The sequence below is a fragment of the Monodelphis domestica genome, chromosome 7 (genome assembly GCF_027887165.1).
Source record: "Monodelphis domestica isolate mMonDom1 chromosome 7, mMonDom1.pri, whole genome shotgun sequence".
NCBI classification, from domain to species: Eukaryota; Metazoa; Chordata; class Mammalia; order Didelphimorphia; family Didelphidae; genus Monodelphis; species Monodelphis domestica.
In genome coordinates this window covers 168,931,141-168,948,382 of record NC_077233.1, presented here as the reverse complement: position 1 = coordinate 168,948,382, position 17,242 = coordinate 168,931,141, and the positions used below count along the sequence as shown (strand labels likewise).

Below are 17,242 nucleotides of genomic sequence, written 5' to 3'. Positions count from 1 at the left end.
TGGTACTTCATTCTATTTCTCTGTCTCTTTATATGGGTCACTCATCACTGCCCCTCTCCTTTTCCTAATAGTGGTTCACCTCCTGAGTTCAGGCCCTAGCTATGCCCTTTCTACAATTTCTGCCTTTGAAGTTTATCTATTCTAATAGCTTTGCTAATTACCTCTCTTCTGATGACTCCTAAAGAACACTAAACTAGATTATTAAACTAAACTAAATTATTAAGTTCCTTTTAATCCAATACTGTTTTATGTAATCCTAGTATGGGGCCCCTCCAAGTTTAGCACAGGTCTCATCACATGTTTGGTGAACTTGTTGGTTAAACATACTTGTTGGTTAAACAATTAAAAATTTAATTAGACTATTTTCAGAAAGGAAGAGAACTCTGTGGCCAGGCCATTGTCCCTTGTCCCAAAGCTCTTTAGTAAGTAGTTCAAGGTTGGGAGTATCTTGAAAGGAACACCAGGAAACCTGGCCAGATAGCCATTAGTGTGGCCCCCTGCAAAATTCAGGGTCAACAGCTGAGCCTTCCAAGGGGAATCAGCTCTCATTTTCTACAACCACTCCACCCTGTGGTCCCTAACCCTGCCAAAAGTATGATAAGAGTCTCAGATGGGGCCTGGCCATTAGACATGGTAGAATCTACCCCTTTGGTTTGGAATCATTGAGTCACTGAGGGGCTTTAAGAAAAGGCTAGTTTAAATTCTGACTCCATTGCTATGAATGTGGTATCTCTGTCACAACTCTCTCAGAGGGTTCTTAGGGTACCAGTTTTGTGGCTTAAGCTTTGTCATCTTTGTCTTGTCTTGCGTCATTGTCCTGTCTTAAAGGCATATTACTGCCCAAGAAAATCCCTGGAGTGCTGTCCTGCCCTGACGGACTGATGAGACCAGAGTGTTGCTTATGGAAAGCCCTTGCCAATGTGTCCCAGGATGGCTGGTCCTGCTTTCACTTCATGACTTTGGTTGGCTACCATAGGAAACTGGAACTTTAGGAGATCCTGCCTATTATTCCTGCCACTGCCTTCTTATTTCCATATAGACTGCCTCAAGGACCTCTCTTCCAGGCCAAGAACACTGCTGGCCATTTCTTAAATATAGCCTGCCTCTCTTCACTACCTTTCTCTCCCTTCTTTTCCCATCCCCTCACCCTCTTCCCTTCTTATTATCAATCCAGGCCTTTCCCTCCTTATCCATAAAGCTTTCCTAAACTAACCACAAATACAGCTGAAATGGAAGTCAACTCACTGCTTTAACAGTACGAACAATTTACATTTATATAGTGCTTTCCGGTTACAAAACACTTTTCACATATCTCACTTCCTAGAATGTTAGAGAAACTTGAGAGCTCATCTATCCACTCATTTTACAGATGAGTGAACTGTAGACAGAGAAATGAAGTGGATCACATGGTGAGTTAATAGCAAAGACAGGATTAAAACCCAGCTTTCCCAATTCCCAGGCTAGTATATTCTTTCTTCTGCCCCACTGGGTTTCTCATCAGCTAGGTGGCACAGTGCATAAAAGTGCTAGACTTGGAGTTACAGAGACCTGAGGTCAAACCCTGCCTTGGACACTTACTGTTTATGTGACCCTGGGCAAATCATTTAACCTCTTTCTGTTCCTTAGTTTCCTTTTCTGTAAAACAGGAATAATAATTGCTCCTACCTCCCAGGGTTCATGTGAGTAGCAAAAGAAAATAGGTAAAGCTTTTTGTAAATCTTAAAATGCTGGCTATTTGTTATCATCAAATGCCCATAGCCTGAGCTGTGCTAATCCCTCTGGTAAACAACAAATAATGAATGGAATTGTGAAATAGCAAATACTTGACCCCAAACAGGGGGTCTTTGGTGAAACTGCTAGGACTTAAATTCTCCCTGTCCATTTCTCTATATTCTTTCCTTCCTGCTACTCTTCCTTATCCCTCCCTTAGCATGCCCTTTCCCTAACCATACCCAGCCTCCCTTCATCTCTGGCTCTGTCTCCACATAACCATCTCAATCTATCATGATGGAGTCTTGGGATTGGAGTTAAAGGCAGCACATTTTAGTATCAACAGGGATTCAGGACTATAATATATGATATTAGCTGGTGAGCCAGTCCTAGAAGGCTTAAAATTGCAATGTCAATAACCCCTAAATATACCCCTTACATTTGTTCAATGTCAGCAGATCAACCAGACTTGAGACAAAGACCAACCCTTGATTTTACTGCATATATCAGATATACTTAAACCTTCACACAATCATAGACCCTTTGAAAGCATCCCACCCAACTTCAAAGAAGTCCTTGGAGGCCCTGCTCATCCTCTTCTGTCATTAATAGCCAAGGCCAGAAACCTCAAAGCACACTAGCCCTCAGATCCATCCAGCCTTGGAGAGAGGAGCAGGTAAGAAGAAAAGCTTGGTATGTTGTTGTAGGTAAAGGGAAACTGCTCTTGGAAATTGAACTTGATCAGATGCCAAGGCTATCTGTCCACTCTGAAGAGGAATACATGCATCTGGGGCATATAGGAGTAAGAAAAGGAGAAGAGAGAATTTCTTCATACTCCTCTAAAGTTCTGAGACTTCTCCATCTCCTTTTGGAATCTATGGTGCCCATTCTGATTCCATATCCCCAGACAGCTTCTCCCTACCTCCTAGATGCTGGTTTCCTAGGAACATCCCTCCAATCATCTTCACCTTGAGTAGCCACATATGAGGGGCTGGGGAGATAGATTGATCTGTGTTGTGATGATAATTCTTTCCTCCAGATATAGATGCCTTGTGGATATTGCTGAGACTGTGAGAGGCTGAAATGAGGAACTGCTCTTGTCCTGTATGTGTCTGGGGTCTTGGAGAAGGGAATCTCAAAATAAATTCTAGTCTGTCAGAAATTCCCATTCATCTCATCTCTCTAAAACCACTCCTGAGGTCCAGTGGCCTCCGGTTGCTCAAATACTTGAGCCCCTATAGGCTTTTCTTAAAATATGACAAAAAGGAAATGAGCTAATTGGTCCCTAGGTTTAACCTGGGATTTTGCTCCCTCTAAACCTTTGAAACTGAATGAGTAGAAAAATGCCCCAATGGGGTCATAAGGGCTTTTTTCTCAGGAGTGCACAACAAAAGCAACTTTTGTTTCCTAAAGTCTGTAAATGATTATCTGCTGTGAATGAGCTCAATCTTGTGTTTTGGGGAGTCCATGAAGTCATAGTCTCTGCCCTTAAAGGATTTGTCTTGGGAAGATAAGGTAAAACCCACCCACTCTTGAATCTCAGGTTGTAGGCTAGTGGCTAAAGGATACAGTTTAAGCATTAGATTTGAATCAATGGCCCTTTGGGAACACCAGGAGAGGAATGATAGATGCTCAGGGAGAGGGGGCCTTCTTGAAGAAAGGAGCTAAGTTGGGAATGGGTGTAATTGTGTGAGGAGGTGGAAGGAGCAAGAACAATTGGAATAATTTTTAGCAAAGGGTGATGTGCGGGGGCTGAGGACAGAGGCAGGATAGGTTTGGGGGAACAAACTAGAGTTTTTTGAAGCTAAGAAGGGCAGGTATTGAGGCAACTGAGCAGTTGCTGGGGCAGTCTGTGCTGCTAAAACCTAACTAGAAGAATTCCAGAATTCCAGGGTAGAAAGGGTGTTCAGAGGTCACTGAATCAAAAATGATGCTTCCCTAACAAAGGATCAGATTTCCATCTCCTGACTATGGACCCAGGAAAGTTATAGTCTCAGACCTGAGACTGAATGCTCTCTCCTATTCCATGAGTTTGTTGGGGCTTTTTGCCCCTAATCGGAGTTCTTAACTTTGTTTGTGTCATGGACACTTTTACCAGTCTCATAAAGCCTATGGACCCCTTCTCAGAATAATGCTTTTAAATAATAGATTTTAGTTAAAGGTTAGTGAAAATAAAGATGTATTTTTTTCATCCATATTCACAGACCCCCTGAAACTTATTTTTGAACCCCTTGGAGGTTTATGTATACCATGTTAAGAATCTATACTCTGATCCCTAAGAGTTCCAAGAAATAGGCCCTGTTCTCAGAAAGGGATGGTCATTCCATGTTATCTGGGACCCTCTACATCTTTCTATGATATCTTCAAGGGAAAGGAGTCTTCTAATGGTATCACTAATGGACCATCCTTGCCCCTTTCTCACTATCTTGTTTGCTACTAATACGTATGGCTGGGGAGGCTTAGTTTCCTCCCCATCCTTAACCTTAGACTGAGGTCTACAGGGCTTTGAGCTGACCCTGCCAGTCTGCTTAGTTTTCCATGGTAAACTTCTTTCTCTTTGTCCCTACCATGCAAGGAGTCCCCTTTAGAAGGAGCAACATAGAGCTTCTTATTGATTCAGAGTACCATTCACTCATCATGAATGTTTCTCATTGTTTACATCCTGGCCAACCTAACACAGACAATACATATCAGCCTATTCCTTTTCCAGGGGACTGAAGAACATGACTATCTTAAGATTGACCTTACTTCCTGCTGAATTAGAATTGATGCTTTTGAGACCAACCAAATGTCCTTATTATCTTCCTCTAGAGATTCCCTGCAATATTGACACTGAGCCTTCCAACCAGGTTGAAACCCATCTGTTTTGTTATCTGATGCACATTTCTCCATCTTTTCAACCAGAAAAACATGAAAATTTTTATCAAGTGTTTAACAATGCTTGGTATATAGTAGGTGCTTAATAAATGTTTGTTGGCTGAAAAAAAAAGAATACTTTTAAATTTTTGTCAATGTCAATGGTTTCCCATTGACAGCTTGGCTTTATGCAAGGTATATAGATGGGAGAACATGAGAATAAGGTCTGGGTCCTGTTCCAGGTCCCTATCTAGTTAGGATGTAATTCCTCTCTTTAAAAACATCAATCAGTAAGTTAATGCTGACTTGCCCTGTGATCTTTCCAACTCAATGCCTTGTCTATAATAGGAATGCCAAAGAATTTTAAGGGAGACCATGCTTGTTCTCTATGGTATCCGTCTTTAAAAGTGAGAGATGAACTCCAGACTTCTCTCACTTCTGATCTGTACCTTACAACTAAGTAATGAATTATAGTCCCATGAGAGACAGTTTTAATGACTGGTATATTGGACTTGGCCAGGAGACCTGTGCCTAAGTCATGCCTATGACTGACTAGCCTTAGCATCCTGGACCATCACCAGATATTCTGACTTTTGTATTGCCACTGAATTTTGGTAACTCTGGAAGAGAAAGTAAGGCTGAGGACTTTGTGCAACTCTACCTCACTTGAGATCCAACTCATTCAGGAATCAAGACATTACCCCATGACATCACTGGTTCTCTTTGAAATAGAGGATGAACAACACTTATTAATCAATTTTCTTCCTTTTTTACTGACTTTGAAATATTTAAAATAATTATGAGAAAATATTTTGGCAGGACTTTGAAAGTTAACAGCATTTCCTTAAAAACACATAAAATACATATATTATCATCCCTATTTTATAGATAGGGAAACTGCAGTTTAGAGAAATTACATGACTTACCCAGAAGCATTCAATCAGTAAATATCAGTCAGAACTAAAATTCAAGCCTTCTAACTGTTCATTCTACTTTACCATGAGAATTTACTCCCATGTATACTTCTTTGAGATGAAGCCCAGTAGACCCAATCCCATTATGTTGAGATAGTTCCTTAAATAAAGGGAGAAAGGTTAGTCTGCCCATTTGAAAAGTAATTACACCTGGAATCATGCAATGTGTGTATCTTTGGGGCTAAAAAGACTAAGGATTAATGACAACCACGTGGCACCATAGTGCACAGAGTTCTGGGTGTAGAGTCAGGGAAACCTGAATTCAAATTTGGTCTCAGACACTAATTGTGTGACCCTGGAAAAGTCACAACCTCCATTTACCTCAAATTCCTAAAGTATAAAATAGGGATCATAACAACATCTATCTCACAGAGTTGTTGTAAGGATCAAATGAGAGAGTATTTGTAAAGTTTTTAGTGGTCTCTATATAAATTCTTATTCCCTTCCATCCCCTGTAGTCGCACCATTTCCAGATTTTCCCTTTTAGGGCTCTAGGATCTGATCAATCCCAGAGCTTAACTTTACCAGCCTCCTAGGTGGAGTATTCTGGAATTCATGAACATATCCAACTTTATCAGATTTATGACTTTCATGATTTTATGAGCTTTGATCCTGTCACCTCTCAAGCTTCATCTTGTGGACTGAAGAGTCCTCTAATATTATTAGGTTGTCCTTTTTTGGAAGCCTCTCCACTATTCATTCCTTTAATCTCCTTGATCATTTTAACTGCCCTTCTTGGGACCTTTTCCAACTTTGTTATGTCAGCTCTTGAAATACAATGATCAGACATGAATTGCTGTTCCTGGAAGTAGGGGATGGTGAGGGAGAGGCAAGGCAACTGCTCAGACATTATTTCTTGATTTACACAAGGGAAAGAAAATCATTTTTATTCTGTCTTTAGTCCCATTCCTGCCAATGGCCAACCTTTGGATGGTCTTTAGCTATAGTGAGACTTTGGGCCAGTGTATTCTGGGAGCAGGCATGCCCTTTTTCTGAGTCATTACTGAGAGCTCAGAATCCATTACCCTTTAAAAATAGTCATTTGGTTTATCTTTTGTTTAGTCCATTTTCTTATACTTTACCACAAGAAAGCCTCCTATAGACTCCCAAGTCTGTCCCTTTTCAGCTTGACTTCTTGCTATTCAGGAAAGTTGTGTCACCCAACAAGCCTGGCAATTCAGTTCTAATCTCTAGGCATCCCTGAAATGAATGCTTTTCTACACAGAGAAATTCTTGTTAATCCCTATACATTATTTCCTTTTGTGCTTCTTCCCAAATCCATTGTTAGAATGCAGTGTGTTGAAATGGAGAAACACTGAACTGGTGGTTAGTTAGTATACTTTTGTTCTCCCACCTCTCATCTTAATCTACCACTTATTTCCTGATTGAAATTCTCAGTTCCCTCTTAAATCTAAAGTTCATAATTGTAAGAATACATGCAAAGTGCCCTTCATTCAGAGGAATGATGTTTGAGAAATTCAGGACTATGATAAAGTACCATTTATTATTTTAATTTGATATGCCAGATCTCACTCACATATACACTGTACTATCATGTGCCTTACATGGCATTGTTAGCCTATCAGGCAGCCATTATTCCCATCTTCATATACCAGTATTGTAAGGAAAGTCTTCTGGGTATACTGCCAGAATTTTTATGCTCAATTTCTCCCTTCTTTCTTTCTTTTTTTAAATTTTATTTAATTTTATTATTTTTTTTATAAACCTTTACCTTCCGTCTTGGAGTCAATACTATGTATTGGCTCCAAGGCAGAAGAGTGGTAAGGGCTAGGCAATGGGGGTCAAGTGACTTGCCCAGGGTCACACAGCTGGGAAGTGTCTGAGGCCAGTTTTTGAACCTAGGACCTCCCGTCTCTAGGCCTGGCTCTCAATCCACTGAGCTACCCAGCTGCCCCCTCCCCCTTCTTTCTTATGGGGATGGGGATGACTAGACTTCTCTCTGCCAACAGCTCAAGGTAGATTCACCAGCACTAAAGACTAGTAAATTGTCAGCTTGACCATCTCTACCTAGGCTTTTTGCTATGGTCTCTTTTGTCATTATTTGGTCCTTTCAATTGTGTCCAACTCTTTATGATCCCATCTGGGGTTTTCTTGGCAAAGAGATCAAATTGTCATTTCCTTCTTCAGCTCATTTTACAGATAAGGAAACGGAGGCAAACATAATTAAGTGACTTGCCCTAGATCACATAGCTGATAAGTGACTAAGGCTAGATCTGAACTCATGAAGATGAGTCTTCCTGACTTCAGGCCTGCTGGCTTTATCTACTGTGCTACCTAGCTACCCTTGCAGCCGTCTTCACTTTAAGCCAATTCTGGAAAGGTCATATGTTTAGTATATGGTACAGGTTCATGAGAACAAAGAAGTTTACTTAGAGTCTTTTGCTTCTTCCTGGAGACCATTTGTGCTTTCCAGGCTTGACATTTATGATTAAGTGCCATTTTCTTTGGGAAATCCAATTTTTCACAACTTCCCCAGAACAACCTTTTCTCTCATCAGGGGATTAGGGTGGAAAAAGAGGAAATATGAGCTCTCATGCTGATTTGAATTGGAAAGAGAGTAGACTCAGATACCATAATGAAAGTTCCGTGGGTGGAATGGCACTTTAGACCACAGCAGGGTTGGCCAGGACCAAAAAATAACAGTTTCCTCTTCTGTAAAATGGGAATGTGTTATAAGGATATTATAAGAATCTAATCAGAGAACTTAGGTAAAGCAATCTATAAACTAAATGTTAGCTATCACCAAGAATTGTCCTAGGGACTGGAGATAAAAAGATAAAATAAAAGTCCCCTGCCTTCCAGGATGATACATTTTATTGGGGGGGTGCAGCCTGTAAACAGATAGGTATATATACAGTGGTTTGGAGGGGAATGAATGCCAACAGGTAGGGGCAAATAGGAAAAGCTTCCTCTAGGAGCTGTCACATAAGCCAAAACCTGACATAAAATAGAGATTTTAAGAGACAAAAGTAAGAAGGGAGTATGTTCTGGGAGTGTGGGAGTGGGGGTGGGGATGGCATCTGCAAAGGCACAGGAGTGGTAAATGAAATACCAAATGGATCACTTTGTTTGAAATATAGATTCTAAGGAGGTACTGATAAGCTAAAAAGGTAGGCAAGATCAGGTTGTGAAAGCAAAAAAGGTTGTATTTTCTCCAAGAGACAATTGGGAGCTACTGAAGTTCTGTAGTACTGAAGGGCAATGATAGAAGATTCTTTTGGCAACTTTGTGGAGATTCGGTTGGTGAGGGAAGAGAGATTGGAAATTGGGAGTCAAATTAGGATGTTCAGTCCAAGGTCTGAAATAGGGAGGGAGCCATGTAAAAAGAAGATGGATGCAAGAACTCATGTGGAAACAGAATTAAATGTTTGGATTGGGTGAGGCAGGGTTCGGTAATGCTGCTGATGAAGAGGGAACAATTGATTAACAGGACTTGGGGAAATGGTAGGTCCCTCAATAACAATATGTTTGGTTTGGCAGAGAAGTAGGTTTAGGGGAGAAGATAATGAGTTGTATTAAACAAACATGTTGAGTTTGAGATGCTAATGGAATATCCAGTTGGAGGTGTCCAGTTGTTAATGTGGGACTGGAACTTATGAGAGAGACCAGGGCTAGATATATAATTCTATGTATTTATTTTATATACTTCTTCATAGAGACAGTAACTAAAAGCTGGCCGTTGGGAGCTGAGATCACTAAAAGGGGCAATGTTTTTTTTTTTATTTTTTAAAATTATTTAATTCACAAGTCCTTTGCTTACTGGGAATCAGAACAGGAACTGCCCTCTTGCCCACCAGAGATGGTCTTAAATGAGGAAAGTCAGGTGATCTTTTCCTTTAGATAGCATCACCTCTCTGATGGGCAATGCCAAACATTTGAGGCCCCAAATATAACGTAGTGGTCTCTGTCCCACTGAAAAGGGGGATATATTTCTAGTCTAACATCAGGTTTCAGACAGGTTGAGGCAAAGGTCTGAGGGGCCCTTTCTGGCCCCATGGCTTGGTGGAGGGCCTGGCTAGAGACTACAAGTGCCAGTCCTAAAACAATCTACATAATGCTGAAAACAGACACATCTTGCTAAGCTCATCTGGAGGTAGGATCTATATTTTGTCCTTCCTCCTCTTCCTTTTTAACCTTTTCCCTCTGCTATCTTAGCATATAGTCTGAACTACACCATGCACACTCCAGGAAGGGGGTTTGGGAAGGAAGGAAAAATAAAGGGGGGAAGGGAGACCCATCAGTGCCCTTGTTACTCATTGGAAGCCAAACAACTAAAATGAAGTCCCACCTAGAGCTAAAATCTTCCTAGCCCAGCCTTCCCAACAGCAGGGATGCATTAAGCACTGAGATTATAAATCAACTGTGCTAAGGTAAGGCACGTCTCCTGCTTCAGAGCAGATGCTTCCCTTGGCTCTCCTGGAAGGAGAGGAAAGGAAGAGGAAATGGCATGTTGCTTTTAGACAAGGTAGGTCAAACACCTGAAACACATTAGAAACCTGGATGGCCAACTGGAGCCCTCTCCCAGAAGAACTGGGAGATAGAAGGTTCTCCACAGAGGTGCTGGCCATGTCCAGTGTGCAGCAGGCTCTGGTCTTTTCCTATGTCCTCTTATTGGAAAACTATAAGGACAAAATGGCTACTCACATCCTTTTCCTTTACAGCAATGGGGATGGTGACCAGGATTCACTAGGTGGACTCACAACAAAGTAAGGGAGATAAAGAAAAAGGAGGAGGAATTAAATTTCCTGGGCTTATAGGGACTCTCATCACACTTTCCAGAAGGAACTAGGGCTGAATTCTTCTCACTGCTGAGGCAGTTCTTCAGCCAGGCAAAACCAAAGCTGTGTCTGGATCTTCTAGGGGTTCCAAGTCAAGTCCCACATGCAGGGAGGGGCAGGCACTTTGCTTGGTCCAAGCCTAGCCACTGTTAGCCCTCTGCTTCAAGACTTTCTTGGGACCAGTTCATTAGACAGAAGCCCTCCATCAGTGACCCCAAGCTAAGAGCACCTATGCCTGCTGCGCCAAAGCTTTCTACCTCACTCCAAAGTACAACAGAGGAAGTCTCAAGCCATCTATCCTACCTAGATCTTGCCCACCCTCTGTGTTGATGCAGCAGATGCAAAACCTCAACCTCAAAACCTCTTCTGCCCTTTTGTTTCTTCTTTTTGTCCATATCTCATAGTTTATATTCTATTTTCTCCATGTTCCTCTCTCTAATTGCTCAGCAGTGTTTTTGTCTGAGTTCTGTGGCCACTGCCAGCGGTTTCAACATGTATTACTCAGAACACCACCTCAAAATGTCTCCTTGTCTATGTTTTAGAAATGCCAGCCCAGCCTGGCAGCCATGCCTGCTCTAGCCTATTACCTCCCTACAAAGTTCGCATTCCTCTCTCTCCTCCCATCCACTGCTCTAAGGAGACAGACAAAATGCTTCTAATACTTCAAACTTGAACACCTGGCCCTCCTCTTCCTCCTCAGCCTTGCCAAGCTAAAGAATTACCTTGGCAATAGAACATCATAGAAAGGGAAGGCTGGTAAACTTTAAACCTTTAAGCCATAGTTCTCATTTACTTTAGGTCTATCCCCTCCCTTGCAACTGAGAATCAATCAAGGCCAGATTAAACAGCCTAACTCATCATTCACCACCATGAAAGGCCCTGTGCTATCATGGCTAAAGAAAAGACAAAGAAGAAGCACATTGGGACCCTGCACCTAAGGGCCTCACAGTCACTGAGAAGGAAACCAGTCTGAAAAACAATACAGAATAGCTTATCATCAAGGGCAAATGTGTAGCTTAGACTCTTATGAGCCAAAGGAAGCTAGAGACAGGCATTTCAGTATATGTTGAGGGAGGGGAAAGGCTTACTTCCTCAACATTTTAGTCTGTTTTGTTTTTTCTCCTTTAGCAAACACACTGGTTTCCCACCCCCTTGTTTCAGAAGGAACAGAAGCCAGTGGGACTGTTATATTTTCCTACTTTGTTGAGTCATCAGATACAATGGGCCCAGTGCTGAGGTCATTATGGAGTTTGGATCTGCAGGGGGACTGTCCCTTGCAATTTATGGCAGTCCAGCCTTCTCTCTGACCAGTTCTGTGAAGTGTGGGCAGAGAAGGGAGCTGCCTGAATGTGAAAAGCACTGAGAAGGCTTCCTACTGGTGGACCAGATTGCCTGAAATTTCCCTTTAGAACTTCAAATGCTTATTGCCCTGAGATGGATGGATGGCACATGAAGGCCTGACCTGTCATTAACTTCTGAGTGAATTTGGCTTTTCATATCCAACCCTCTTGATAGTTAGATGAGAACAGAGTTTAATAGGGGAAAAAGCTGGTTTAGAACAATAGTTCCCAACCTTCTTGAATATTTGAACCTATTTTTGACATAAATTTTACAGAATTTCACATAATGAGAAAATATGAATTTAGTAATGCTTTTAAATGGACTTGAATTTTATCACTTACAACAGCATCTAATTGAATTTGAAAAATTGAAGGATGTCTGAGATCTATTTTTTTAGATCTCGGGTCTAAGATCAAGAGGTATACTTGCTTATTTATGTATTCACATATGGATTTGAAATCCTTTGCAGTAACTCCAGTAGGAACCACTGAATGGGGTAGAGGATGGGCCATTGCCTCTGAAGGTCCTGGACTGGTTAATGGAGCAGAAATGAGGGCATTGATTTCCAGAAAGTGAAAGAGGGTCTAGAACTATTACTGAGACAAGAGACAAGACAAGTATTGCCAACTTCATAGCTTTGGCAAGAATTTTCTCCATTAGTGTAGTGCACTATAGTCTGAGGCCAGGTTTCATACTTTCTGATCGAAATGCCTGTGGGGTTCAGAGAGTGAAATAGCTGTCATTTACAACCCCTCACAGGTTCATCCTAGAACCATTCTATTCTAGGCCCCCATACTTCTTGTATCGAGACAAAGGAAACATGCCAATATCCATATGACTATGGCCAGAGATTGTATGAATGTACCCTCATTTCCAGTTTCCCCATCTCTGCCACGAAAATGCTTTGCCCTCCCTGCTTTTTCTCCTGGGGTTCAAAGAGAATAAGTGATTTATCTACTGTGGTATGACTGGAATAATGTGGCAAAGACAGTAAGTCTAACTCCAAGTCCTAGTCCATGCTACCTCTCATAGAATTAGACTTACATATGGGAGAAGGAGCTCTAGCAGTCCATTGAGTTTTCTCCCTGTGCCTTTTGAAAAACATACTCATATAATATAAAGATTTCTATAACATTTTTGTGAAAATGGTCTATATACACAATGGGAGTATCCTTGAAGAAAAAAAAATAGACAGAAGCAGGCATGCTTCACTAATGACTTGTTTACAGCAGATCACATCTTTATAATCATAATTAACTGAGAGGTAAATAAAGATTGGGCAACTAGGTGGCACAGTGGATAGAGTACCAGTCCTAGTCAGGAAGATTCCTCTTTCTGAGTTCAAGTCTTGCCTCAGACACTAGTCGTGTGGCCTTGGGTCACCTTACCCCTGTTTACCTCAGTTCTTCATCTGTGAAATAAGACAGAGAAGGAAGTGGTGAACTTTTCTAGTGTCTTTGTCAAGAAAACTCCAGATGGGATCATAAAGAGTCGAACACAATTGAAAATGACTGAACAGCAATACAAATGATGGCTTGATATATAGAGTGGTGGAGAAGAAATATATTTGGAATTGAATGTGATTTAGAAACAAAAAACATCAATAAAAAGAAAATTTTATAAGAAAAAAAAGAAAAAAAGGAGAATTTCCTAAAAGTTGTTTTGTAACATGGAAAAAGAGAGTGAGAGAATGGGCTAAATGGGATGATGTGAACTTGAAGGAGAAATTGAAGAGTAATTGTGGCAAATTAAACATTTAAACATGAATTTAGGGGAAAGAAATTCATGATTTGGCTGTAAGGATTTTTGAGATGATCCATACTGTGTTAGGACTTTGATTTAACACCTTCCTCTTAGGATTCAGAAACAATTGTGTTTTGGTATACTTGAGGAATCTTCCTTTGTATCAGCAGCCTGGCACATTGCTGGGTTTGCATCTTTTAGAGGTTGGGTAGGATGAAAAGTTAGCTCCCCTTCTCCTCAAGCCCTACCTTTTTGTGAACTGGATCAAAGCCTTGGCTCCCCTGCAGCAGTTCAAAGTGCTTACAGTGCCCACCAGCCAGGCCAGATGAGGAAGTGTTTGCTTCCATCCTATTGCACCTGTCAATATCCCTCTGGCATTAAGGAGAATTTAATTGAGAGAACCAAACCCTGGGCTGTGCCAATAGCCAAAATTCAATCTGAAGTGGGAAAGCAGACTCTGGAGGGCCAGTTCCAAGTAGCTCCAGGGCCCTAGCCAGCGGCAGGGGAGGCCTTGAAGCTGCTACCAGTGCAACTATCCTTATGGGATCAGGAAACTGAGAGTGAGCAAGGTGCATTAATAAGGTTTGGCCCTGAGTAAAAACACAAAAAAAGTAGATGTCTGCAAAAACAGGACTGTCCTTGGCATGGACAGGGAATATCCCAAACCCTACTAGCTTGTGTCTATATTTATTCCTAAGGGGGCTAACTGAGTTACCACTCTCTCCTCTGGTCTGTTCTTTTCATCCCACCTCTCATATTCCACATGGCACAATAAGAGAAAAATGCAGAGCAGTATAGGATATTAAGCACATGATATTAATATGTTGGTATATATTGAAACCAGAGTAGAGAGACATTGGGGTAGGCTGGAGTTACTAAGGAAGTTTTCATATAGAGAGTAGGAATTAAGTTGGGTCTTGAAGGATTTGTGGAGCAAAGAAGGGTGATTAATGGGGCCCAGACTCTCTCTCCTGCTGGAGGTAGGAAGATGGTGAGAGAAAACAGGTCATGGTACTAAATAACATTTCCCTGAAGAGATCCTAAGTCAGACAGAGAAATCAGGATATTGAAATTGTTTCAGTTGGCTCTCTAGTGACCTCTTCCCAACTGTTTTCTCTCCTCAGGATCCAGCAGCTGCATCCATCTCAGATGGAGACTGTGACACCCGAGAAGGAGAAACTGTAGCCATGAATTACAAACCTTCCCCACTCCAAGTGAAATTGGGTGAGTATGCTCATGTACACCTTGGCCTTTGTCCCCTTAGGCAGTACTGTCAAGGATTCTTATTACCAGGGAAAGGTGGACAGTTCAACAGAGTCCGGGTATCCATGGGCTTGATGAATCACAGCTGTGCCAGTGGCTGGGAAGTCAACCTTATTATTGCAGGGTCTCTCTTTGTGTCCTCCCTCCTTTGTGTACCCTTGTATGGATACAATGGCAGATGTTTGGGCAAGAAATGCTTAGGAGTGTGACAGTCATTCTGCCTCCAAAGTGATGACCTTAGAAAAATGAGACTTAAGTGAGTGGTCAGTCTAGGTAAGAGAAAATAGGAACAAAGATAGGGAGAAAAGAAATTGCACGGTCCTCTCGAGAATGAAAAGTGTAGTCTGTCCAGAATAGAGTATCCATTACAGATATCCTCTATAGATAATAATATATTCTGTTATAATAGTTATGACTAGAATAGAGGAAATGTGAGGTGAAATTGTGCGAGTTTTTAAGGCTGGAAGACTAGAATAATATAGTATATAAAGACAAAAGGTACCTTGGAAATCATCTTCTAAAGTCTCCTAATTCTATAGATGAGGGAACCAAAGTTCAGAGAACACAAATGACTTATCCATCGCAGAGCCAACATTGAAAAGCCAGTTTCTTTGGCTCAAATGAAGTCAGATCATAAAAGGGTCTTGGGGCACAGCTAAGTAGCACAGTGGATAGAGCACCCTGGCCTGGAGTTGGGAGAACCTAGGTTCAAATCTGGCCTCAGATACTTCCTGGCTGTGTGACCCTTGGCAAGTCATTTAATCTCAATTGCCTAGCCTTTGCAGCCCTTCCTTCTGTCTTGGAATTGATACTGAGATAAAAAGTAAGGATTTCAAATAAATAAAATAAAAGACCTTGGATACCATTATAGACTTGATTCTCTAATTAATGGGTAGCCACTGAAGATTCCTGAGCAAAATTGTAACATGATAATTTTAGAAAGATTGATCTGACTGTGAAGGATGGATTAATTGGAGCACAGAGAATTTCACAAGATGGTCTTGAAAACTTATCTCAGATACTCTCTTGTACAGGAAGCCTCTCCTACTTCCTCAAATTATTTGATATGTACTCATTTTTGTCTTTATAACCTCAGTGCCTAGCATAATGGCTTGCCCATATTAGATACCTGGTAAATGTTTATGAATTAAATCGGGGGGTGGGGGGGGGGGAGCTGTGAGAAAGCTGTTGCCATAGTACAAGATTGAGATATTAAGGGCATAGGCTGGTATACCTGTGGAGGAAATTGAAGGAAGGTGACATATGGAAGAGAAATAGTAAAAGATACATCTTCTTGGGCCTTGGCATCTTCAATTTTTCCAGGCTTCATGGTGCCCATAGCATCTGGGAGTGGAGAGATAGAGTGAAGTAGTAATAGGGAGAGAAGGGTCTGTGAGGTTCCACCATCTGTGGCAGGAAGGGCAGCTTGACACCTTCCAAGGTGCTTCCAAGTTGAGGCCTGAGCAGCCCACTCATCCCACAGCTCGCCCAGAAGCAGTAGTATCAATGGGCATATACAGTCCATGCTAGGCCAGTTAGCAGCCCTAAGCCACAAGGATGTCGAATGTGCCTGTCTTCTATTCTCATCTTTTGGCCCTACCTCTCTTTAGGGCTCAATTTCTTCACTTGTAAAATGAGAAGGTTCAACTAAGTGATCTCTAATGTCCCTTCTAGCTCTAAAATGCTGTGAACCAAAGATTCCTATCCTCTCTGTGCTTAACTCCTCAGGCCGCATCCTCTCATTTTCACCACCCCCCCAACCCCCACAGTCTAACCCTTCAGGCCCGGTCCTTTCCCAGTCTGGAATCTTAGACCTTCCCATGAGGATCCATAGGTTCCTGTATTATCCCTATGTCCTTGGGGCCCTCCCTCATCCCAAGCAGCTGCCTTCCTGTCTCTATCCCTCCACTCCTCTATCCATCTGCACTACCAAAAGGAAGTCTCTTCAATGAGAAATAGAATCTGGAGGCTGATGGGGGAAGCCAAGCCCCTCGATCAATACTGTTAGCATCTCCTTCTCTGCTCAACTTCCTGCACTGGCTTATTCCCTACTGTCTGTTTCCTCCAGCCCCTCCTTCTCTCCTGCTGCTCCTTAGCCTGGCTCCTCCAGCTGGGATTCACACTGATTAGGTGAAGCAGCTGTTGTTTCTCAGCTGAAATTGGCAGAGGCATAGGGGGCAGATGAGGCACTTGGTCAGAGAATAGCCTCCAGGGCCTAGCCTCATTCTCTTACCTGGAAGGGCCCTGGCCTTTCTGGATGAGAAGTGAACCTAGAGGGAATAGGCTAGGGAGCACTTGGGATGGGGCTGAGTGTGGTGTTTCCTGCCCTTGGCCACTCGGGCTCTGGTCTGCCCCAACCCACAAAATTCCTGGTTCTGGGAAGACCTCCCCACCCCGCTTGGGTAGAAGTAGCGTGGTACACTGAAAAGCATATGCTATTTAGAGTCTGAGACCTAGGTTCAAATCCTGACTCTGTCAAACACTTAATAGCTTTAAGTAAAGATAGCTTACTAGCATTCTTGACAAGTCACTTCACTGTTTCTAGGCCTCAATTTC

At 42.0% G+C, this 17,242-nt stretch overlaps 1 protein-coding gene across 4 annotated transcripts in view; it reads left to right on the top strand.

The window, feature by feature from the left end:
* Positions 1-17,242, top strand: part of FAM219A (family with sequence similarity 219 member A) — a 97,752-nt gene that overhangs the window by 62,151 nt on the left and 18,359 nt on the right. For all 4 annotated transcript variants that reach the window (XM_003341652.4, XM_007498861.3, XM_056805994.1 and 1 more), the window contains exon 2: positions 14,548-14,647. In XM_003341652.4, coding sequence (XP_003341700.1) covers positions 14,548-14,647 — 100 coding nt within the window. The remainder of the gene's footprint in view (positions 1-14,547; positions 14,648-17,242) is intronic.